General features: G+C 53.4%; 2 protein-coding genes across 3 annotated transcripts in view; both read right to left on the bottom strand.

The window, feature by feature from the left end:
• The window catches only part of Ap1m1 (adaptor related protein complex 1 subunit mu 1), a 30,177-nt gene extending 20,499 nt beyond the window's left edge, over positions 1 to 9,678 (bottom strand). For both annotated transcript variants that reach the window (XM_047532242.1, XM_047532243.1), the window contains exons 1-4: positions 9,522 to 9,678; positions 3,041 to 3,197; positions 909 to 976; positions 217 to 347 (exon numbers count right to left, since the gene is read on the bottom strand). In XM_047532242.1, the coding sequence (XP_047388198.1) occupies positions 217 to 347; positions 909 to 976; positions 3,041 to 3,197; positions 9,522 to 9,563 (398 nt within the window). In that variant the 5' untranslated portion in view covers positions 9,564 to 9,678. The remainder of the gene's footprint in view (positions 1 to 216; positions 348 to 908; positions 977 to 3,040; positions 3,198 to 9,521) is intronic.
• Positions 9,679 to 12,996: 3,318 nt separating this feature from the next.
• Fam32a (family with sequence similarity 32 member A) lies at positions 12,997 to 17,370 on the bottom strand. Its single transcript, XM_047531360.1, has 4 exons — positions 17,242 to 17,370; positions 16,991 to 17,132; positions 13,525 to 13,578; positions 12,997 to 13,253 (listed from the first exon to the last, which is right to left on the bottom strand). Exons 1-4 carry the CDS (start codon positions 17,313 to 17,315, stop codon positions 13,185 to 13,187), a joined length of 339 nt encoding a protein of 112 aa, XP_047387316.1. The 5' UTR covers positions 17,316 to 17,370; the 3' UTR covers positions 12,997 to 13,184.
• Between the last annotated feature and the right edge of the window lie 5,892 nt (positions 17,371 to 23,262).

Here is a 23,262-nt window from a genome sequence, read left to right as displayed (position 1 = left end):
TAAATAAAAAATGCGAAGGGTTGGGGACGTGGCTCAGGGTCTGAGGGCCCCTGGGTTCAATCCCCAGCAACAAATAAATAAAACTCGTGTCCAGCTGAGATGGGAGGGCAAAGGGGGACAACAGGAATACACATTTGCTTCTTCCACTTGCAAACTGGAAGACACCATGTCCTGACACGGCCCCACCTGACCTTCGGGCCCTCCCTGCCCACTCACTCCTGCAGGATCTTGCTGTCTGTGGTCTGGGGGTAGCCAAAGTCCATGAGCTCATCCAGCAGCTCGTAGATGATGACAAAGTTGTCCCGGATGCTCTCCTCCTCCAGCTCCTTGAAGTACTCGGAGAACACCTGTGGTGTTGGGTGGGGCAGGAGTGCTGAGAGGAGGGACGGGTGAAGGTCCCGCAGGCCAGAGCCAACAGGCCAGTGCACTCTCCAGGCTTGGTGACATGCTCTGGAGCGCTCGACCTAGAGAGCCCAGGCAGGAGGACAGCACTGGCTGGCTGAGGTGGGAACCAGGCAGGGTTGGGCACGTGTCCTCCAAAGTCTGACCAGAAGGCTGGGATCCCAGCCCCACAGCTCTGTTCTCCTCCCTCCTAGATCCACACCCCGGGCCGGGCCTGTGGCCTCTCCAGGGCATCTCTTTAGTGGTGCCGACACCTGGCATGTGTCAGCCCTCTCCAGGGCCGGCCCCGAGCACCTGGGCCTGGAGAGAGAGGATTCTAAGCAGAGCCTGAGTCTACACCACCTCCCCGACCCGACTGCTGGCTGGTCCCTCCTCATTCCCCCAGGGTCACTTTCCTCTCCTCACCAGGGTGGGGAATCCCACATGCAGGAAGGCTGGGCTCCCCTTTCCCACTCCCAGGGTTCTGGCTTCAGAGCCTCCCCCCTCAGCCCCTGAATAACACTCACCTGCACCACCTTGTAGAGGAAGGAGAAGACCAGCGACACACACGCGTTCTTCTTGGAGGTAGCGACCACTGCACGGCAGCCTGTCAAGGGCCGTTCCAACGCAGGCTGCCACCCCACACGCCCTGCTTCATCCCGTCCCACACACCACCTGCCATCTACTTGTCCCAAGGTAGGATAGCAAGCCCCTGGCCCCAGCAAGGCCTGGGACGCAGCAGTTACCAGACCGACTTGGCTGCAGCCCCCAGAGAGCACTGGAGGGCCAAGAATCAGAGATGGCAAGTGGCACGGGGCCAACCTCACTGTGGGGTGAGGGGGCCGCCCTGCAGAGCAGCCTGGGTGACCCCTTTTAAGAGCAGAAAGCAGGACACAACCAATCAGTCCTGTTCCTCCAAAGGTGAGCTCGGGGTTCCCAGTAAGGATCTGCAGGACGTGGCGGGGGCCAATTCTGTCTCTTGCTGGCTTTGGAGATGGGAGTGTGGCCCCTGAAGCAAATCTTTCTAGTGTAACCTCAGTGTCCTGTTTAACGGGGACCCAAGAGTGGACCTGCTGTGGGGAGCTGTGAAAGGTGCCCCTCCCGCCAGGAACCAGCCTCTGCCCCCACAGGGCCAGCGTGTGCTGGGCACTCCCTGTTCCTCTTTCCTTCTCGGGCCTGGAGCCAGCATGGGGGTTGGTTCCCCCTGAGGCCTGTGCGTGGCACCTCAGACATCCCTGTTTGGGACATGTCTGAGCTGCAGCGGTAGGAGGGAGGAGGGCAGGGGCTATGTCCACCTCACTTCTCGCCTTACCCTGGCCCAGCACAGAAATGGACGCTGGGGGACTGAGAGGAGTGCCGGCCCATCCTGAGCCTGGCGACGGGCCTCCCAGAAATGTAAGGAGCGGGCAGTGGTGACCTTCCTGACCTTCAGAGATGGGATCTTTCTGGAAACTGTAACCAGACAATAAAACTGGGGACCAGACTGGGGCAAGAGGATGTCCACTCACCCAGGGGGTGAGCCCTCATTGTCTCTTCCCTTGCTGACCCTGTGTGGAATAGGGACACCATCTGATGGCTGCTGCTGAGCTCAGATCACAGAACCTGGCCTGAGGTGGGTGCTGCCCTGACCAGGATGGCTTCTGAGAACGGTCAACTCCCTGAGTGGGAGACAGCCCATGACTCTTGACTCTCCAGGCTATCCTGGGTCCTCTGGAGAGGGGAAGTCTAAGCGGAGGCGCGGAGGCCGGGAGGCCCCCCTGCCCCACACTGATGGTCTCCCAGCAGCGCAGATCTGAGCAAGCCGGGCAGGGAGGGCCAGAGACCATGTTCCAACACTCTGGGGCGCTCTGGCTCAGGGAGCACGTCCGCAGGCCGGGTGCATCAGCTCACCGACCCCCGGCCTGCGGAGAGGGCTGCTGCTCCCTGCACTGTGGGAGGAGGACGTGCCTCTGCCCTGAGGTGGTGGGGGTGGTGCTCAGGTGAGCTGTCTCCTGCAGAGCCTGGCCGCTGCCGTAGTACGGGCACCAGCATGTGCCCGGAATAGCTGGTCAAAGCAGCAGGATGGCCAGTTGGACCCCAGGGGCAGAGTCTGGGTTGGCCTGAGGGCAGGGAGGAGGAGACTCCAAGATCTGGGCGAATCTCTCTCCATTTCTGAGCCCTGCCACTCCTCTGTGGGACAGTGGCCTGGCCTCTTCAACACCTCCTTGCGGCCACTCTGTTCCCTGCAGTCTGGGGCACACTCATCCGCCAAGAATCCAGAAAATGCAAATCTCCTGAAACCCTCCCAGAAGCTCCCATCACACATGGGAGACACTCTTGCAGACCCTGCTGACCACGCCCACACACCTGCCCAGACCCCAGCTCCGCCCACCTGGGCTGCTCCCAGCAGGAGCGACAGCGCCCAGCACCTGCCCCCGCGCTCCTTATGCCCGCGCCTCCTGGAGCCTGGCCTACAGCTCTCTCCCAGGATGTCACCTCCTCTCCGGGGCCCTCTCCTCCACACCCATCATATGTCACTGTGTGTTCTCAGGGCAGCAGGGCACTCCGGAAGGATGGGCCGTGCACCCTGCCTGCACCCAAGCAGCCTCGGTTGCACACGTGTGTGGGCGACATGCGTGCACACTCCTGCGTTCATGCGGGAGCACCCGCAAAGGGATACGATACAGGTTGTTGTGTTTGATCCACATGAAGCGGACGCCCCCGTGGGCCAGGATGGGGGACAGCATGCCCTCCTCCTCCTTCTCCATCAGGATGGGCATGAAATGCTCCACCTCCGACATGTCCACGTCGCCACGGTAGTTCCGGCAGATGAGCACCTGGGGTCGGGAAGGAGAAGGCAGACGGGGGCCTTCACTCAGAGGACACAGTCTGGCCCCAAGGCTGGCATGGGCTGTGCCAGCTGTCCTGTCCTCCTGGGGGAGGCTGGCCCTGGCTCGTGTCTGTGAAAGGGCGAGAGGGGCCTGGACCCTCCAGGTGAACTCCAGGGGCAGCCTCTCCCCAGGGAACCTCTGCAGGGCCAGTGTGGTTCTTTGCAAGGAGAGGCTCTGGGGAGAAGGCCCAGGTCTGAAGGGCTGGCTCAGAGGCGCCAGGCAAGGCAAGCCTGCAGGCCCCTCGCAGACCCTCACAGAGGCTTCCCCGTGCTGGCACGACCTGCTCTCCTGCCCTGGCGGGGCTCCTGTTCCCTGGAAAGTTCGAGGTTCCTACATCACACCTGCAGCCTGAACAGGAGAAGCCCTCGTCTGGCTTCTCCTCTCCCACCTGTGGGTTAGGATGCACAGCATCCAGAACCTCTGCCCACATCTGACGGAGATGTAAAACTGAACAACCACTTTGGGAAAGGCTGACGGTTTCTCAAAAAGTTAAGCCCACAGTTAACACAGGACCCTGCCATTCCTCTTAGGTATTTACCCCAGAGGAATGAAACCGTATGTCCAGAATGTTTGCAGCAGCTTTCAGACCCAACCTGGAGGCCACGACCACGTCCTTCAACAGCTGATCAGAGAAACGATTTGTGTCCATGCACACCACGGAACACCCAGCAGCAATGAAAAGGCAGGGACCACAGTCACCCCTCTGCATCTGCGGGACTGGCCCCAGGACGCCCCCACCAGGATTCCAAAATCTGCTCGATTGCCTTGTATAAAGTGGCACCGTATTTGCACAGAACCTGCACACACCCTCTTGTAGACTCTGAACCATTTCTAGATGACTGACAAAACCTAATACAAAACACGTGCTACATAAATAGTGGTCAGACTGTGTTTTTTAGGGAATAATGACAAGAAAAAGTCTATACGTGTTCAGTATAGGTGTGATTTTTTTCGGTACTAGGGATCGAACCAGGGGCGCTTCACCACTGAGCCACATCTCCAGTCCTTTTTTGTATTTCACTCAGAGACGGGATCTCAGAGTTGCTTAGGGCCTCACTAAGTTGCCGAGGCTGGCTATGAACACACAATCCTCCTGCCTCAGCCGCCTGAGCTGCTGGGATTACAGGCATGCTGGGATTACAGGCATGCCTGGACTGTTTCAGAGTTTTTTGATCCATGTTGGGGTTAAGTCCATGGATGAGGAACCTGAGGGCGTGGCGGGCCAGTCGTCCCGATTCACACAGCGTGGATGAACCTCAGAATCTCTACACTGAGTGACAGAGACCAACGGAAGGCAGACCCTGTATGACTGCACTTACACATAACACCTAGAGAACAGTGATGAAAACATGCAGTGGTGGCCTGGGGACAGCGCTGGGAGCAAAGGGGTGAGAGGGCGCCTGGGGTGCCGGCCGTGTGGCTCTTTTCCCTGGCAGGTGCGCGATCCCATCTGATGCAGCTCATCGCATGGAGGGCACAGCTGGCTGGAGGAATGAGGAGACGCTGCCAGCCTGGGCACAGCGAGCTGGAGCTGCGGAGCTCTCGGGCCCATGGACTCGGCAGCAAGCTGAGCCGGCCGCGCTGGGCACTGCCTGCCTCAGACTCCCATGTTAGAAAGTGCGGCCTCTACAGTTCCCAGTCAGGAGGGCAGGGAGAGGAGGGTGCGCTGCTTTCCCAGCCGCTCTTGCAGCCTTTGGGCAAGAGGCCTGTGAGCTCTTCCAGCTGAGGCCCTGAGGTCTTCTGAGTACCCAGCACCCAGTGGGTGAGCCATGGGCACTGGGCCCCGGCCCTGGCTGGGGAACTCCCACTGTCCTCCTGGCGTCATCTGCAAGGTAGGCCATGATCTTGAGAGATGGACAGGACGCCCTTCGGGGCGAAGCTGCCTGCCTCAGGTCACAGGCGAGTGAGGCAGTCGTGTCCTCGCCCCAGCTCCCGCTTGCTGCAGGGCCACTTCTGCTGGCTAAATGCCGCTTTCCTGGGTTTCTCGAGGTCCGCTTCCTTCCCCTGGGGTTCGGCGTCTGGGGGGACGCTGGCATGGACAGGAGCCCTTGGGTCGCTAAGGGCTCAAAGGAAAGAGCAGGGAACAGTGTATTTCCCTTGCCCTCCCCAGGGCTGCCCACGTGCTCACTCATTCAACGAGCATGTGCCAGCGGGCGCAGTGGCACACGCCTGTCATCCCAGTACTCGGGAGGTCGAGGCAGGAGCACTGCGAGTCTGAGGCCAGCTGGGCTACTTAGCAAGTCTATCTCCAAAAAACAAATAAAAAGGCCTAGGGGTGTAACTCGGTGGTCAAGCGCCCCTGTTCGATCCTCAGTACCCAAACAAACAAAAACCAAAATTTTAAAAAAGCATGCGCTCTGCCCGAAGGGCAGCACTGTGCTGGGCCTGGGGACATGGTGGTAACCAAGGCGTGGGCGTTTGCTTAGGTCTGACGTTCAAATCAGGGCCTGAAGGGGACGGGGAGATGGGCAGCAAGCATGGCTGGAGGCATGGGGCGGGGCAGCCCATGGGGGTCTGGGACAGTGGGAGGCCCAGTGAAGACAGCTTCAGAGCTGGGTGGTGGGGGCCAGAGGAGAGGCAGAACCGAGGAAGGGACAGGGTGAGGGAGGCAATGCTTAAGGGGACAGCCCCTCCTCTTGCTGTCACCCTTGACCCCCCACCCCAGGTCCTTCCTCCACAGTGTGACAGGGCTCTCCTCAGCAGAAGTCAGACTGGGTCTCTCTTCCTGCTGAAACTGACACCTTCACCAGCCTCCCTGGTGCCAAGAACAAAGCCTCAGTCCATCACCACAGCTCACAGCACTTCAATGTCCTTCTGTCCCCACTTCCCTGGCTCTCTTCAGTCCGCCAGCCTGGCACCTGAGCTAGTCTCTGAGTGATCCGCATCTGCTCCTGCCTCAGGGCCTTTGCACCTGCAGCTCCCTCTGCTGAGAAAGGCCTGGCCTTCTCTTTTCTCAAGCTTCAGCTCAAACAGTACCTCCTCCACGGGGTCTTGCCTGCTTGTCCTGGCTGAGAGACCATGTCCCATGGTCTCCACCCTGGCCCCACTGTCTCCGCTGCCCATCTTGCATACTCTATTATATATTTACTTTCAGCTTCCTTTAACGTCTGACATTCTCAGAGACCATCAACCATTTCTGTCTCCTGAGGCTGTGTCTCAGCAACCAGAGTCTGACCTACAGTAGGTGCTCAGTAAACATTTGGGGAGTCAACATACGGGTGAGGAGAGGCGAGAACAATGCCTTTCTAGTAGGTCTGGACAGCTGTGCCATTCAGTGAAGGACACAGAGCAAGTCTGGGGTAACAGGATGTTCACTTTGGGAAACACCAAGCGTGCAGCAGCTGTGGTATTTCCATGGTGTCTGGAGGCCAAAGGATCACAGAGACGTACAGCGATGGTCAGAGGCAGAGATAAGCACACCAGTCCGCAGTACAAATTTGGAGTGTGTGGCACACTGCTATAAATTAAAGGCCACCTTGGCAAAGGGACAGCATGAGGAGGCACACTGAGGCCTGAGACCAGCCAAGGGAAGGGCTGTAGGGAGGGCGGACAGTGAAAGGATAGGAGGAAAAGCAAGAGCTCGCCATTCCTAAAGCTGGGGGAAGAGCTGACGAGTATGGTGGCCAGGGGCGACAGCTGCCACCGAGGAGCCTCCAGGGAAGGCTTGCTACCAGCTGAATGCGGCCCCGCGGGCCTCCTCGGGGGTTGGAGGTCCTGCTGGGCAGGCAGACCTGTGGTCATGACCTCCTGGACGCTGATTAAATGCAGTTCTGCTCAGAAGGCAGACTTTTGGAACTCGAGGTCCACGGGAGTGGAATAAAGGGCATCCTGACTGCAGAGGGAGGGAGGTGCCCAGGGCTCCTCGGGAGCTTCCCAGGGGCAAGTCTGATCGTGCTTCTCCTGGGCGACAATCTCCTCGTTGTGACTCCTCCCTCCTGGAACTCAAGTGGACCCTTCGGTCCCCTTCTCCAATCAGGATATTCCCAACACCCATGTCCCTCCTGGTACCATTCTTCAGGCTCTGGATTATTCAAGACTTCGGATTTGCCAGCCCCAGTGGGCTGCCTGTCACCTTCTGTACCCATTGAGATGCCTCTCCTCCACCTGACCACTACCTGGTCACCTCAGAACCAGCTCTGGCACTAACTTTTGCCAGGGAGCCTATTGTAACACCTGACAGCCAAATACAAGGTTGAGCAACTGCATTACCTGGGGCCTTGTTCCTGCCTGTAGCCTGGATCAAGTGTTTGGTAACACCTCTGCTTCCACGCGCCTCCCCTGCTAGTGAGGCCTGTGGGCCAGCGCAGTGCCAAGTCTCACACTCCCACACAGCAACCCCATCAAGGGCTCTTCCAACCAGTGAGGACAGTGAGGCCCGGCGAAGAGAACGCATTTGTGAGAGGTCACAACGCTGTGCAGAGACCGGCTTTACACTCGCCTAACTCCACAGCACCGGCACAGGATTGGGTGCAGGCCAGGCTCTCAGGAATCGTCTGCTGGAGAAACAAGCAAGCCCAGACAGGCATCCCACAGCACCTCTGGAGATGTGGTGGCCAGGGTGGAAGAACACATGCCACAAGGACTAGGGAGCACTATATCCACCCAGGCCCTGGTGTACAGCTAAGAAGGGCGTCCTCCCTGCTTCTGAGAAGGCTAGGGGAAGAAGCACTGGGACTCCCCAGTTGTTGACTTTGGGTGGCATCCAAGGCAGGCACCCACTCAAGGGACTTCAGGAAAGTCCTGGGGTGGGGCAGGAAGGGGCAGCCACTTCACTCTTCAGCCTCATCTTCTGAGCCAACTCCTGTCCACCTCACCTAGGACCCAACACCCACGCTTCTCTCACCAATGAATGCTGAACTTGTTTAACACTGCTGGACCAGTTCTGGCTGCTCCCACATGCAAGAGGCCAGACAGTCCCTGCCTTCCAGTAGGGGTGGACTTGAGGACGGCAACAGCCCACTGCTGAAGGCCTGAACAATTCTTCCTGTAAGAAGTTTTCTTCTCTGACAACCCTAGGAAGGTGCCGGGGTCCTACTTATGCAACTCCCTCAGTCCCATTTGTCACTCCCCCTGCAGGGAAACCCTCTCTGACCCTCCCCAGCTGAGGCTGTCTCTATTATATGCTCACTGCTTCACCGCTGCGATTGACATTACTTGTGCTTATTTGTATTTGGAGACTGGTGTCCATCTCCCCCACCAGACTGTCAGCTCACGGGTCAGGGACTTACTGATTTTGCTTTGGAGGCGGCCCACCACTTAGAACCCTGCCTGGGAGCTCAGTAGGTTCTGTGCAAACATTGGCGGGATGAAAGATGACTCTAAATGGAACTTGGGGACCTGCCACCTCCCTATGACCGGTTTGACCTTGGGCAAATCACTTTACCTGTCTGAGCCTCAGTTTTTCCTCTGTAAAATGCAGCTCCCACCACTCACCTTACCTAACCCTCTAACTCAATGTCACAATGAACGTTAAGAAACTGCTGCAGGCCAGGGTGGTGGCGCACACCTGTAATCCCAGCAGCTCAGGAGGCTGTGAGGCAGGAGGGCTTCGAGTTCAAAGCCAGCCTCAGCAAAAGCGAGGTGCTAAACAACTCGGTGAGATCCTGCCTCTAAATAAAATACAAAATAGGGCTGGGGATGCGGGTCAGTGGTTGAGTGCTCTGAGTTCAATTCCCGGTACCCCGCCCCCCACCCACGCCAAAAAGAAAGCAAGCGAGAGAGACAGAGAGAAAGAAAGAAAAAAGGAAGAAAAAAAGAAGAGAAGAGAAGAAAGGAAAAAAAGAAACCGCTACAGGGAGAAAACGCAGGTAGGTTAAACAGCTGCTGCGCCCACAGAAGGCGGGACTGGCCGGAGGGCACAGAGTCCCCGCCACGCCTAGCTACATCTGGTCAAGGGTCGCGCGGCCCCTCGGCTCTTGGCCTCTGAGGGCGGCTGCAGCCCGCCATCCCCGAGGCTTCCGGGGGTCCCCATGGAGGCCCGAGCTCCAGACCCAGGAGTGAGTGGAAGGGGACGATGCAACCGGTTACCTGGCAACGGCGGCGGTGGCAGCCCACCGCGCCACCTAGCAACAGACCTAAGATAGCGGAGTGAAGACCACCGCCCTGTTACCTAGCAACTGGGTGGGGACCTTCAGGTGAGGCCAATCGGCCTCCTTGCCTAATGCCAGGGTGGGGCTCACTGGCCGGTTACCTAGCAACAGGGTGGGTCCCCGTGGGACTAGGGCCCCACTTGGCTGCCTGGCAACGCGGAGGGTGGGGAGCCTTCAGTACCTTGCCCTTCAAGTCCAGCACGTAGACGGCGCTGGCGGACATGGCGACTGCGGGAGGCCTGGGGGCCGCTGCAACGGCAGAGACTGCCGGGCGTTGAGTAAGGCCAGACGCGCCCCGCGACAGTTCGTCTCCACTTCCGGTTCGGAGAGCCGCGCGCGGACCGTTATGTCCGGTCGGGAGGAGGTGCCAGGATGCGCAGGCGCGGGACAGAGTTTGCGCAGGCGCAGAACGTCCTATACGACCTTATTTCTCGCCCGTCTTAAATATCCCGGAAGTAAGTGGCAGGGGGCGGGGCCGGGCGGGTTTGACTGAACCTGGGCACTCCGGTTGCTTGGCTGCGGGAAAGACCCGGCGCCTGGAGAACCCCTGCTGTGCGCCAAGTTGGGCGGGGGAAACCTGGTGATGGAACCAACGTGGAGCAGCCTCAGAGAGCCTACAGTCTGATCGGAAGTCAAGGAAACAAATATAGTCACGGACTGTGAAACGCTCTACGGGGAGGTGTGGCGATGATGTGGAAGTCAAACAAACTCTCTGAATGGCAATTAAGTCTTAAGAGTTATTGCCCGTCACCTGTCAGTGCCGACCTTTATCAGTGAACAAGCGTGCCTGTTTATGGCCTGGAATGCTCTCGTGAAAGCCGCGCCACACTGAACACGGGCAAAAAGCACGTGTTTGATTTCTGTACTCGAGTCATTGTGAGTCATGCAAAATGTGACTAATTAATCAATTGAATTATACGAAGTTGACCTCTTTTCCCCTTCTTTTCTGGCATGCAGGGGATGGAACCGAGGTCTTCAGGCATGCTAAGCAAAAGCTCTTCCACTGAGCCTAGTTCACTTTTTTAAAAATAATATTTTAGATGTTGATGAACCTTTACTATTTATATGTGGTGCTGAGGACCAAACCCAGTGCCTCACACATGCTGGGCAAGCGCTCTACCATGTGAACACTCAGCCTGTGGATAAACCCCTGAATTCTGTCCCAACGAACCATCACAACACTCGGGATGCCCAAACAGCGCTATCACGCTCTTTACCCAGTCTGCCTGCCTCACACATATCTTATATCTTGCCTCCTGTTTGACATTTGGAAAGATGGTTTTGGCAACTCTGTGATTATATTGCAATAAAATCCAGGGAAACATGGACTATTTTAAGACTACTAAGCAAATCCCAGGTTGGAAGCATTCTTGCACAAAGCAAGCAGTCAAGAGGGGCTTTTGAAACCAGTTGTCTGATGGATATACTCTAGATAGAATCTGATGAGACATCAGGTTGGTGACTGACTACTGCTGTCACAGTCTGTTCAGAAAGTAACAGTGATTGATATGATGCAATATGTTAACAAACCCTGTTGTACCATACTTTGTCCAATTAATTGTATCGTTTTAGAAAACATGTTCATTTTCAAATTACAAAACTGAACATGTTCACTGATGAAAAAGAAACGTCAAGACTGGAAGACCAAAACAAAACCAGCCAAGGGAGGTGAGGTGTCACACAATGAAACATTTTTTTCTGGCATGCTGTAGGTATTTGGAGTTTTGTGTCTAGACCAAACACTACCTTCACACATAAACTATTAGTAACTCTTTCCTCATGTGTGGGGGGAATTCAGGTCACATCTGAATTTCATCCTTGGCATTTACATTTAATATATAAGCCAGATACAACCTCTGCAGTATCAGGAAAGGCCATGCCTATTGTGGTAGACATATTTCTCATACTTTCCTGCATACTGGGGTCACCTGGGGAGTTCTGAAAAACCCACGACAAAACCCCACCCCAGACCATGGATTCCAGATATTTGTGGTTCTTAATGCTCCCCAGGAAATTCTAACATGCAGTAGAATTTGAGAACTACTGATGTGGACTGTGACAGCCGCCCACAAACCAGGCCTCCTGGTGCCCATGCCCTTGTGCAGTTCCCTCCCAGACCCTGTGCTTGGCCATGACTTGCTGACATAAAATAAGCTACGTAGGGAAAGATCCTGGAGGACAGCAAGCTTTCCTGCTTTCTGGCCCTTGGGCAAGCCAGCACAGCTACACCAAATAAACCACATCACAAGAAGCATCCAGCTGAGCTGTCAATTCACAGAACTGAGATAATAAATGTTGGAAGCCACTGTTTTGCAGTATCTTACTATGCAGAGATAAGAATATTCACGTTACCACTACATGGACAAAGGATTGTCACGCCCATGAAGCACGGACCCAGCCGCTGGCTTATGATCAGGTAGGGCCTGAAACTGTCTTTTCTCCAGGCATTGCCAAGAATCCCTGATGAAAGGAGCCTATGCCACTGGGATTCCATGTTGAGGGTCCTTAGTTCAAATGCTCCACAACACAAGACTCTGAGCTCTGACATGCCACAAGTGGAAAATTCCACACCACAAAGCTGTTTCAGGGACAAAATTGTTAGGAATACTTAAAATTACCCAAGGCTACATGTACAGGGTGTGAATGAAACAATAAACTTTGTGTTGGAGACTGCAAGATACTTCACTGTATTTATAAAAATACCCCCAAATTCCAAAAACTCTGGCCCTAGGTATCTGGGATAAGGGATACTGAGCATGCCTGTCATCTTTCTTAAGTGCAAACAAATGTGTGTTCTAATTGTTTCCACTGAGAAACAGTTGTGCACCACGCACACTGCTCATGGGCAGCACTTCGTGGCAACTGACCTACAATGAGGACACCAGACTCACGTTTTCCTAGCTGGGTTTGCTTTATTCTGTGGTTTACGGGTTGCCATTTGATCCTGCCGGGGCACAAGCAGACCCTTCAAGACTCCAGCTCTTCCACCTGGGTCCTGCAGCTCCACTGCACCCATCTCTGTGCTGGGGCTCTGCCCTGGTCTGTCCCCCAGGAGGGTCCTTGGGCCAGAAATGCCAAAGAGGCTCCAAGTGATGTGCCACCTCTCAACACACACAGCTGGGTGCTGGGGTGAGGGCTATGAGGCAGATGCGCCTGGACTCCATTAGAGAGCCGTGCTCAGCCAGCAACTCTGCCACGGCAACACCTGCCAGATGGCGTTGAGAAAAGGTTCCGGGGAGAGGGACTGAAAACAGGCCACTGGTTTAGAAGGGGACAGGGCCTACATTCACGTTCCATCCTGCTCTAGGGCGGCTGCTCTGCCACCCAGGCTGCATGGCATCACTGAACAGGTAGGTGGCTGAGGAGCTTTCTGAAGGCCACTGAGCTGCAGGTGGCTTCCCCAGGGCCTCGATGGAAAAACGTAAGTCCCAGGTCAGAGCAGCCTGTGTAGGTCTGGCTGGTTTTAGCTTCTTGTCCTCTGGAGTCCGATCTCATCCAGGCGAGGATGGCTGGCTGGCCTCAGCGTGTCAGATACAACTCTAGAAACTTTTTAACCTGCCACTCGTACAGTGAGTCCCAGTTTAGCCTCTAGATAAATCCAGAACTTTCAATTCAAACTAATTACCTTCAATGTGTACCAAAAAGCCAAAATTAACTAAGAGGACAGTCTTACTTTAATCAAGTTCTGGATTGAGGGGATACAGTTTAGAAAAGTACTGTCTCAGCAGAAGAGGCATGGGTGTGTGTAAAAGAATGTTTCCAGAAAATACCAAAGCAACCAAAGATAGTCCTGACTTTGCTTTCTGCTGTCTCTCGATGCTCCTCCACAGCCAGGACCAGGATGCTACTTGGTCCAGCTGACTTTGGGGATATCATAATGCTCTGTGAGCGTATCCAGGTGCCTGTTGAAGTCCTGGGAAGCAAAGGAGAAAGCCTGCATCAGCACAGGCCCAGCCAGGGCACTAGGGACACGTGGCCCTGCCCAGTCCCACCTCCCCCACGTCTTGTCTCTGCCCAGTGAGCCCTCCTCACCCGCCTTGCAGGCCTTGAATGAGCAGAGGGAGGTGTCGGTCATTCCTGTTGGGTAAACCCTCTCCCAGCAACACTCCACTGGCTCCCTTGGCCTCTGGGCTGAACTAGGACCCTACATAGCTCAGTCTGCCTCTACCGGGCACATGACTTACCTCCACTCTCTGCTTGTGGGTTTTGGATGCTTTCTTCAGGATCCTCTCCATTTGCTGGTAGGAGAAAGACATGGTGGTGAATTTGCATGCTCAACAGGGCCCAGGCTGGAGGATGGAGGGAGTGACCCTGGCAGCCTGGCTCTCGCTTCTAGAATAGCTCAGGATGTACATCCTGCCCCTCTCCCTCTGCTCCACTCAGGCTGGTCCAAAAGAAAACCTGGCTCAGTCACCTTTGGTCCTACCCTCATGAGTGGCAGGAAATGAACCAGCATCAGCTGAGCAGGAGCAGACTCTGCTGAAAACTGTACATGTGCTTCCTGTATCCTTGGGCCGTGGTCAGCACATGCTGCTGACGGGAAGAGAAAGTCCCACCTGGGTTACGGGAAGAATGGGAGATAAGAGGGTGAAGGGCCCGACACCGAGCAGGGGGTCCAGTGACAGTGTCCACCTTGGTGTTCAGCTGCAGTGCTGAGGGTCGAGGATCTGGGTCACAGACAAACACAGCATGTTCTCACTCATTTGTGGAAGCTAAACAATGTCGATCACATGTAAATAGAGAGCAGAGGCTGGAGCGTGGCTTAGTGGTAGAGTGTTTGCGTAGCATACATGAGGTCCTGGGTTCAAACCCAGTACTGCAAGGACAGAGTAGATGAGAGAACACTGAAGACGAGGGAAGCGAGGGGGAGGAAGGATAGAGAGGACGGGAAACAGGCACCAACCAGGGTGGGGAGTGGTTCTGATGTTGGACAACACAGCAGGGCAGTAACAATCTCCACAGTCGCCAATTTATTACACATTCCAAAATAACTAGAGAAGGATTTGAAGATTCCCAACACATACAAATGATAACATCTGAGAGATGGGAATGTTAATTACCCTGATTTGATTTACACATTGTACACATATATCAAATTATAACACTGTACCCTATAAATAAATCCAAACATTATATGTTCATTTAAAAAAATTCTTTTTAGCTGGGCATGGGGGTGCATGCCTGTAATCCTAGAGACTAGGGAGGCAAAGGCAGGAAGACTGCAAGTTCAAGGCCAGCCTCAGCAATTTTGCGACATTTAAAAAGGACCCAATCGCCAGGGGAGGCAGAGTCACACAGACCTGGGGCCACGCCTGGCTCTCCACTCTAGCTGGACGACTGCAGGCAGCTCTCTCTGGCTCCCTAAGTGTGCTGGCCCCTTTGCCATACTGACCGTGAACTAGCTCTGGGCTCACCTGACAGAATGCAGAGCCCACTCTAGGCTGAGCCACAAGACCCAGCAAGTTTTGTTTTGTGCCTCTGGAGGCCACTAAGCAGGAAGTCTGATGACCCCGCTGCAGATAAAGAAAAAGAGAAAAACAGAGATGGGCGAGGCTATGAAAGGAGCTCTGCTGCGCCATCTGGGATGTCCAGCTCAGCCTGGCCTCCGGTGACTCCCAGCCCGGAGGACTGCACCAGCCTCCACAGTCCTGACTCAGGACCCGAGAACTGCCTTCCTCCCTTCCAAGGACGGCGCCCCCGTGACCTAATGTCTCCACTAGGTCCAGCTTCCTAACTTTCCACCATCTCTTAATAGCACCACAGGGGACCAGATTCCAGCACAGGGACCTTTGGAGCTCGATCTCACCTACCTCATCTCTCCTGTTTCCCTCTCTTCTAGGCAACTGAAGCCAGCCGCGATAGCTCCTATTTTAAACAACAAAAAACTCCCGCTGACCCCGCACCACCCACAGTCAGTCCGTCTGCGTGGTCCACACAGGCCTCAGAGGCTCCGGCTCTCCAGCCCTCGTGCCTGGGTCCTGCCATCTGACTAAACCACGTCCGTCTGCACTGGAGCTCTGCCCCGGTCCTGTCCCCCACGAGGTGTCCCGAGGCCACGAATGCCAAAGGGGCTCCACAGATGCACCAACCCTGCATACACAAGCTCGGGGCCCAGGACTGAGGTTGAGAGGCCGACTGTGCCGGCTTCCCCTATAAAGAACACTGCCATCAATGGGCAGCGTCTGCCAGGGCAGTGCCCGTCACACGTCTGGAAAAGCAGTGCTAAGGGAGGGCTGCCAAGCTTAATGGCAAATATCCTCTAAAAAGGGTCAGTCCTTTCCTCGTCTCCACCTGTCTTTCCCCCGCCACCTCAGGGATGTGCTGAAATTGGCCTTCCTTCTTCATTCTAATGACAACTGAGAGCTCTCCGCAGTCACCCAAGGGCTGCACTGACCTCTCAGTCTAACTCCAGCCACAAGAGCTCAGCCCTGCCGTGACTACAACCTCAGGTGACAGATTTGCATTCACTTGTTAAATCCTCACAAAACCCTACAAGAAAAACTTCAGCCCTACTCTAAGTAGATGGACACTTGACTAACCCAGAGCTACACACTAACAAACAGCAGCCGCGGTCCTGGCACCGAGGTCTGGCCCAGGCTGTGTGTTTTTTGTATGACCAAATTCTGTCCAAGAGTAATCAGTTAACTCTCCCCAGTGTCATGGTTAGGACTTCTCAGCTTCGGCACTCTTTTTTTTTTTTTTCCCTTTTTGATAGTACTGAGATTGAACCCAGGGTCCCATGCATGCCAGGCAAGCCCTCTACCACTCAGCTACAGCCTCAGCCCCTTTCCTATACTTTAATTTGGACAGGGCCTCACTAGCCTGGAGTTGCCCAGGCTAATCTCCAACTTGTGTCCCTTCTGCCTTAGCCTCCTGGATTACATGCATGCACCACTGGACCTGGCTCATCCTCAGAACCATTGGCATTTGAGGACAAATCATTTTGCAGGGTGCAGGGTACTGTTCTGTGATTGTAGGAAGTGCAGTGTCCCTGGTCTTCACCCACTAGATGTCCACAGCACTCCCTCCCCAGATGTGTTGGGGGAGAGAACCACTAAGAGCAACTAACCCAGACAGATTAATTTCTGTCCAGCATAATATGCCAAGCTGATTTATCTTACCTTGACCTCTCCTCTCCCTCACGGCCCAAATTCATTCAGTGATTAATATGAACAGAAATGATTTACAGGAGCCTTGTAATACAGCAAATTTGATTCTGTCCACCGAAGTCATCATGGAACATACGGTGGCGACTTAGGGGGGAGCAGAGCCACTTAATATCAACAGCTAACACCCAATGAGCGCCTAATATGTGCCAGACCTAGTGCCAAATGCTTTACCTGCATCATTCACACAGAGTTCCCGACCCTCTCAGGAGAAAGTACTATCCTGACATCTACTGACGAAACTGAGGCACTAGAAGGGATCACTGGCCCGGAGTCGCAGGGCCAGTGAGTCACAGCGATGGAATGGTCTCCAGCTCTCCCCTGTGCCATCCGCTCGGGCCAGAGGGGAATCTTCTCCCCGGAACTAAGGTCCTTCTGACCGCTCGCCCTCTTGCAGTTCGAGTCCCCGGCTCTGCCTGAGCACCCGCCCTGGGAGACACAGGCCCGCGCCGTCGGCCGCCCCGGCCCCAGGCCGGTGCCTCACCCGCTTCTCCTGCATCTTCTCGAAGGCCGCCTGGGCCGGCGTCCGCTTGTCCAGGCAGCGCCGCTTCTCCTCTTCGTTCTTTTTGCTTGTTCCCATCGCTTCTAGAAGTTTTGCCTTGTCTTTGTCCTTCTTTTTCTTCTTCCTGGCAGGGGAGAGGGGTGGGAGACAAGGTAGGATGGATCAGAGGGCCAGTGCCCGGGATCCCAGGGATACGTCTAGCGGAGCAGAAGAAGGGGTCCCACGGGCCTCACCGCTTGTTCACGCCGAGCTCTGCGACGCCTTTCAGCTTCAGCGGTCCCTTCTGGACCTGTTCGTAGGCCTCCATAGCTCCCACTGGCAGTTCTGTGGATAGACTGCCACACTTCCTGTTTGTAAATACTATTTCCGTCCGGACGCCCGCCTCACTTCTTCTTGATTGGCTGAGAAGCAAGGAGCGCGTGTGTCCTTGGCGTGCAGCCTGTGCCACATTTCCGGTCGCGGGTACGGCGGAGAGTCAGGCGCGTGCCCGAGCCTCCCACCGCGTCTGCTGCCACACTTCCGGTTTTGACTCTCATTTCCGCTTTTTCAGCTTTTAGCCCGGGTGCTCAAAACCCGAGGTTTTTGGGTTTCGTTCGCTTTGGCGGCGTTCTCACTGATTGCCATGTGCCGAGTGTTTGATAAGACCCCTGGACCAGGTTTTGTAACCTAATCAGTACTCATTCATTTCCAAGCGTTTGATAAATAAAATAATAAATAAATAAATTGAGTCATCTATATATACGGTAAAAAAAAACAAACCTTTAGAATTCTTAATTTATTTTTAAAGTGCCAAAAATTTGCACATATTTATGGTGCACAAGATAATGTTTTGAAATTCGCATATATTTGGAATGGCTCAGTGGAGTTAACGAATGTGAAATCTCATTCTTTTGTGGTGAGAACACTTAAAATCTCTGACAAAATTTCAAGAACTAATTATATTGCTGTTGACGATATTCATTATGTTGTATGACAGATCTCTTCAACTTATTCCTCCTAAATGAAAGTTTTTGTCTTTTAACCAACCCTCCCTGCTTCTCTCAGCCCTAGTAACCACCATCCTACTGGCTACTTCTGTGAGTTTATGTCCTCTTATTCCATGTGTAGACCCTGAGACAAACGGGTGCGCACACTGGTTAAGAAACACAGAGAGTTTATCTGGGCTGATCGGAGTTGCAGCTCAGGAGACCCAAATTTCAGACAGGTTGAAATGTGCTCTGGGGTCTCTCCAATGTCGAGCAAGGTTTACAGACCAAAGCCACAGGTGGGGAGGAAAATCACTTCTGCTGTTTGTCAGGAATTTAGATTGGTGGAGACAGGGTAGCAAGCTTTGAAGAAGAGACTGGGTAATTTCCAGAATACATGTAAAGCAGTTTTCAGAAGGTGAAAAGGGGAGAACAATGAAAAAAAAAAAATTCTTGTGAAAAGAAGGGAATCTGTCGGGGAGACAACCCTGGAGGTTATCTGAAGGACTAGAATGTTCCACCTGCTTAGGAAACCACAGTTCTCGGCACATGAAGTACAGGATGCATAGGGTCAAAAAGTTTTATTTAGAGGTGGATGTGCCTGAAGGTTGGCCCCTCATATCCTCTCAGCCTAGTATCTTAAGGTGCCTTGATTTACCTTTATGCACTTGATTTTATTTTTCCACACATAGGTACATTAGACAATGTGTTTTTTGCCTTTATAAAATGCACCCATTTTACTTGTGCCCTTTGATGAGTATTGACACATTTATATGCCTGTAACCTCTCCACAATCAAGATACGGAATGTTCCAGCACCCTGTACGTTCCCCTGTTCCTCTTCTTAGTAAATCCCTTCCCTGAGACCCCAGGCAACTTCTGATCTACTCTGTCACTATAGATTGCATTTCTCTTTAAAAATTTCATGTACCTATAAATGGAACTGATACTGGTCTTGGAAATCAGGATCAGGTCCCTGTTCCCGTCAACACCCAAGAAACCCTGAGGCAAGTGTAGAAAATAAGTTTTAGGGCTGGGGAGATAGCTCAGTTGGTAAAGTGCTTGTCTTGCAAGTACAGGGCCCTGGGTTCGAACCCAGCACCGCAAAAAAAATAAAATAAAATAAAAGGAAACAAGTTTTATTTAAGGGACAGAACAGAGATGACCTTCTCCGGAGAGGAGGGGGCCCAGAGCTGGTGCCCTGGGAGTGGGTTTCCTTGCCTCCCCTCCTCTTCCTGTCTTGCCTAGGTGACCAAAAGGCCGGCAGAGAGCGGCCCAGGGCTGCTCCTCGGGTAGGAGGACGGATTCCCTGGCCTGTTGGTGACTGGTTGGGGGAGGGGCCCTGGAGGAGGGGGCACTCCGATTCCCTTTCTTTGAATGAGCCCCCTTCTTTTCGACCCTCTCATCCTGCTGGATCACGCTGACTACCTGTTCTTGGCCACTGTCTCAGAACTGCCCACCAGTGTTCTTGGGCGCTGGGATTCTTTGGGCATGATGCGTCCGAGATCCCTCAGTGGCTGGGCCTAACAATCCTTCATTCATTTTTATTGCCCAGGGTTCTCCCGCTGTGTAAATAGACTCGGTCTGTTTACCCCTCACCTGTGGATGGATTCGGGGCCGTTCCCAGTTTGGAGCAGTAAGGAGAAGTGTGTGAACATCAATGTGTGTCTTTGGGCGGACATAAGCTTCGTTTCTTGTGGGCTCGTTCTTGAAGCAGAATTGTAGCAAGTTTGGATTTCTCCAGAATAAGATGTTGGTTCTCAGCCACTCTGGCTCTGAGGCCTTTAGCACAGGAAAGAGTCACAAGGAATGCTAAAAAAAAAAAAAAAAAAAAAAAAAAAGAAAAGAAACAAACAAAAAAAAACCCAAACCCAATCTACTGGTGCCATTACCCTTGGGGGCCCAATGAGTTGGTTTTGTTTCCCAATTTGGGTAGCAGAGCTGCTATCAGAACCCAGACACAATTCTATTTTAGTTTCCTTCCATCCTTTTAAGCACTTTTTAAAAACTTGCCAGTCATTTTCCGGTCATGGATAAAATGCTCTCAGGTCCAAGACACTCCTCTCAGTTTTATGTCATGTTAAGCCCCGAACAAGGCGATTCAGTAACTGGAATGCCCAGAACTGATATGCAGAGGACAGTTTCGCTCTCCCTCGGTGGGACCTGCTGCACTAGGAAAAGGGAAGAGGAAGCCACTGAACTGCTACTGGCCCCTCTTGTCACGATTAGCTGCTGTTTGTGTCCCTAGGAGGGTGTTTAAGGAAGGCGGAGATCTTTCCTCTCTTGCTTCTCTCTCCTATACACTTGCTTTTCCTCCTCCTCGCTTTCCACTCTCTCTAGTGCACGCCCTTTCTCTTTCCTTTCTCTTTCCTTTCTCTTTTCCTCTCATGTTCTCTCTTACCCTGCAGGGAGACACTCTGTTTGCTTAATAAATTCCCTTATGTGAAAAAAAAAAAAAAAAAGGAAGATGGAGGGGAAGGAGAAGTAAGAGAGTTCGATAGTTCCTGAACTTCATTGGTTATAGCTAACTCCTTCCCTGCGGGTGCTTTTTCACCTGCTTTCTAGTGCTTTCCGTCAGGCTCCTTGCAATAGTTTGGATCTTGAATGTCCCTCAAAGATCTTTGTGTTCAAGTCTTGGTAGCTGGGGTGGCACAATTGACAGGTTGTGAAATCTTTGAGAGGTGGGGCCTTATGGGAGGTTGTAGGTCATTGGGAGAATGCCCTAGAAGGGGTTTGTGGGACCCCAGACTTCTTTCTCCTGTTGCTTCCCAGCCATGTGGTGAGTGGTTTTGTTCTTCAATATGCACCCGTGATGATGTGCTGCCTTGCCACAGGCCCAAAATAATGGGATCAACTTACCATGGACTATAACTCCAAAATTGTGAGCCAAAATAAACCTTTTCTCTTAATAAGTTGACAATCTCAGGCATTTTATTACAGTGACAGAAGACTAACAAACTCCCTCTCCCCTGAAAATTTGACCCTGGAATACGCATCTAAATTCCTGGTGGTCCCTTACAGCTCCTTCCTCAGCCTCTGGGCAGCCAGCAGTTTCCACCAGCTTCGTTCTCTTGCGGTTTCCTTACCTTGCTGGGCAGTCATAGTGGGTGGTAGTGAAGATGAGGTCACACCAGCTCTGTCTCGCACGACTCCCATCTGGTGCTCAGGAAATTCTCACACAGGCTGGTCCCAACATGCCCGCAGGCACCCGGCTCTGCCATCACACCCAAGACTGGTCCTCCAGACATCCCTTTACACCTTCTCAAATGTGGGTCAGGCTGGATTTTCCAAGAGTGGGGCATGTCTCAAAGCCCCTTTGCTAGGCTTGGTGGTAGAATGTAACCTCCTACCCCCCAGGCCCCTAAGAACAAGGAGGAACTTAACAGCACATCCCCTCCACCCTCCAAGTGTCCCCCGATCTCTTTGTCGAAGCTTCCGTTCTGGTCTCTGGCCTCCATTTGGATGGTTGATCTGGCTGACAGAACGTGAGCTGGAGGTGAGTTCTGGCACCCACATCCTTTGTAAATCTGCCTGGGAAGATCTGACTCCCACCTTACAATCCCCTGCACCATGGTGTGAACATGGGTAGTTTCCTCCAAAGGTCACAGGTTACAAGCTTTGTCCTCAGGGAGACTGCATTGGGAGGAGCTGTGGGCCTTTGGAGGTGGGTCTTTGTGTCATCGGGGACATGTCCTGGAAGGGGATCGTAAGGCCCTGTCCTCTCAGCCTCTCTCTGCTCTGTCTTTGCTTGAGATGCAGCACTGGCCCTGACCTGGGTCCTCACTATGCTGTGCCACCTTCCCCAGAAGCCTGAGCTAATAGGGCCTCGTGGTTTTGAATTTGAACCTCTCTTTACCGCACAAGAAGACTGTGTCAGGTGTTTTGTTATAGCAACGTGAGATTGACTAATACACTGTGGGAGGGAAGAGTCTCTTTCTAACACCTTACACCTGTCCTTCCTTCTTTCCTTCTCATGACTCCTATTGTGGCAAAATACATGACATAAAATTTACATTGCAACCACTTTAGAGTGCACAATTCAGTGCCATTAGGTATGTTCATAGTGTCACATCTTATTTATTTTCTATATTGTCATAAAGGTATACAAACATTTACTGTGGAATATATAATTGGAAAAATGCAGAGACACCCCCAAAGACAGAAGAAATCATCCTCACCCAGAAATCATCTGTTATTGTTTTGTTCGTGGTGCCGGGAACCAAACCCGAGGCCTCACGCATACTAGACAAGCACTCCAGATCTGAGCCATACCCCCGGCCCTCTATTATTTTATTTTTGGAACTGGGGACTGAACCCAGGGATGTTTTGCCAGTGAGCTACACCGCCAGACATTTTTATTTGTTATTTTGAGACAGGGTCTGGCTCCATTGCCCAGGCTGGCCTCAAACTTGCAATCCTCCTGCCTCAGCCTCCCTAGTCTCTGGGATTACTGGCCTGCACCCCCACACCCAGCCGTATGGTCCCTTATTGTTTGGATTCCTTTATTTCTAGTCTCTCAAGGAGTACAAGTTTAAAAATACAAATGGGATCTGGTTCTAGTTTAGTCCTTGCTTGGTCCCTAGCCCTTTTCCCTATCAGAATATTTTGTGACTGCTTTCATGTGTTGGATTTTAAAAAATTAATCACTGGATTTTTAATACTGAGGGAAAGAGAGAAGAAATCGAAATTCTCCCACAGACTTCTGACCTAAAGCACACACACACACACACACACACACACACACACACCCCAGGTAAGAAAACCACACATCTCAGGAGCAGTTGAAAGGGAGGACGGAACAAAGCAAGAGAAAGGAAACGCAGCAAGGAGAAAACGGCGGGACCCTCCCCTCCCACTGCCTCCAAAACCGGGGCATGGCTTCCCTGGGTCCTCGGCTCAGCGTGCGCCAGCCTCTTTTCATTTTGAGCCTCGGTTTTGCCGAGCGAGCGACTGGAAGCGCTTTCCACGGCGCGGTCGCCTGGCTCCTCCCAGGCTGATGTCCCCCCTCAGTGACGGTCCCCTGGCCCCCAGTCTGGGCCGACTGGCGGTGTGGATTCCCTGCCGTGGGCCCGCTGGGTCTGCCTCGCGCGCTCTGCCCTCCTCTCTGGAGCGGAACCGGCCCTCGCCGGGGAGCCTCCAGCTGCCGCTCCACCCCAGCCCGGCGCCTTTGATTTCTGACAGCTGTCGCCAAGATGATGCCCGGAGGTTTTTAGTTTTTGTTTGTTTTGGTTTTGTTTTGAGGCGGGTGGAGCGGGTGGAAGAGCAGAGGCTGGAGAAGAGAGAAGCAGCA

The sequence above is a fragment of the Sciurus carolinensis genome, chromosome 17 (assembly GCF_902686445.1).
Source record: "Sciurus carolinensis chromosome 17, mSciCar1.2, whole genome shotgun sequence".
NCBI classification, from domain to species: domain Eukaryota; kingdom Metazoa; phylum Chordata; class Mammalia; order Rodentia; family Sciuridae; genus Sciurus; species Sciurus carolinensis.
Note: the sequence above shows the minus strand (reverse complement) of the source record. Positions and strands in the feature narration are given on the sequence as shown.

Coding starts and splice junctions, on each gene's coding strand:
- Fam32a (XM_047531360.1), bottom strand. CDS start 17,315: ATGGAGGCCTACGAACAGGTCCAGAAGGGACCGCTGAAGCTGAAAGGC. Junction 13,579..16,990: donor AGAAGATGCAGGAGAAGCGG/GTGAGGCACCGG, acceptor TTCTCCTACCAG/CAAATGGAGAGGATCCTGAA. Junction 13,254..13,524: donor CCCACAAGCAGAGAGTGGAG/GTAAGTCATGTG, acceptor TTTGCTTCCCAG/GACTTCAACAGGCACCTGGA.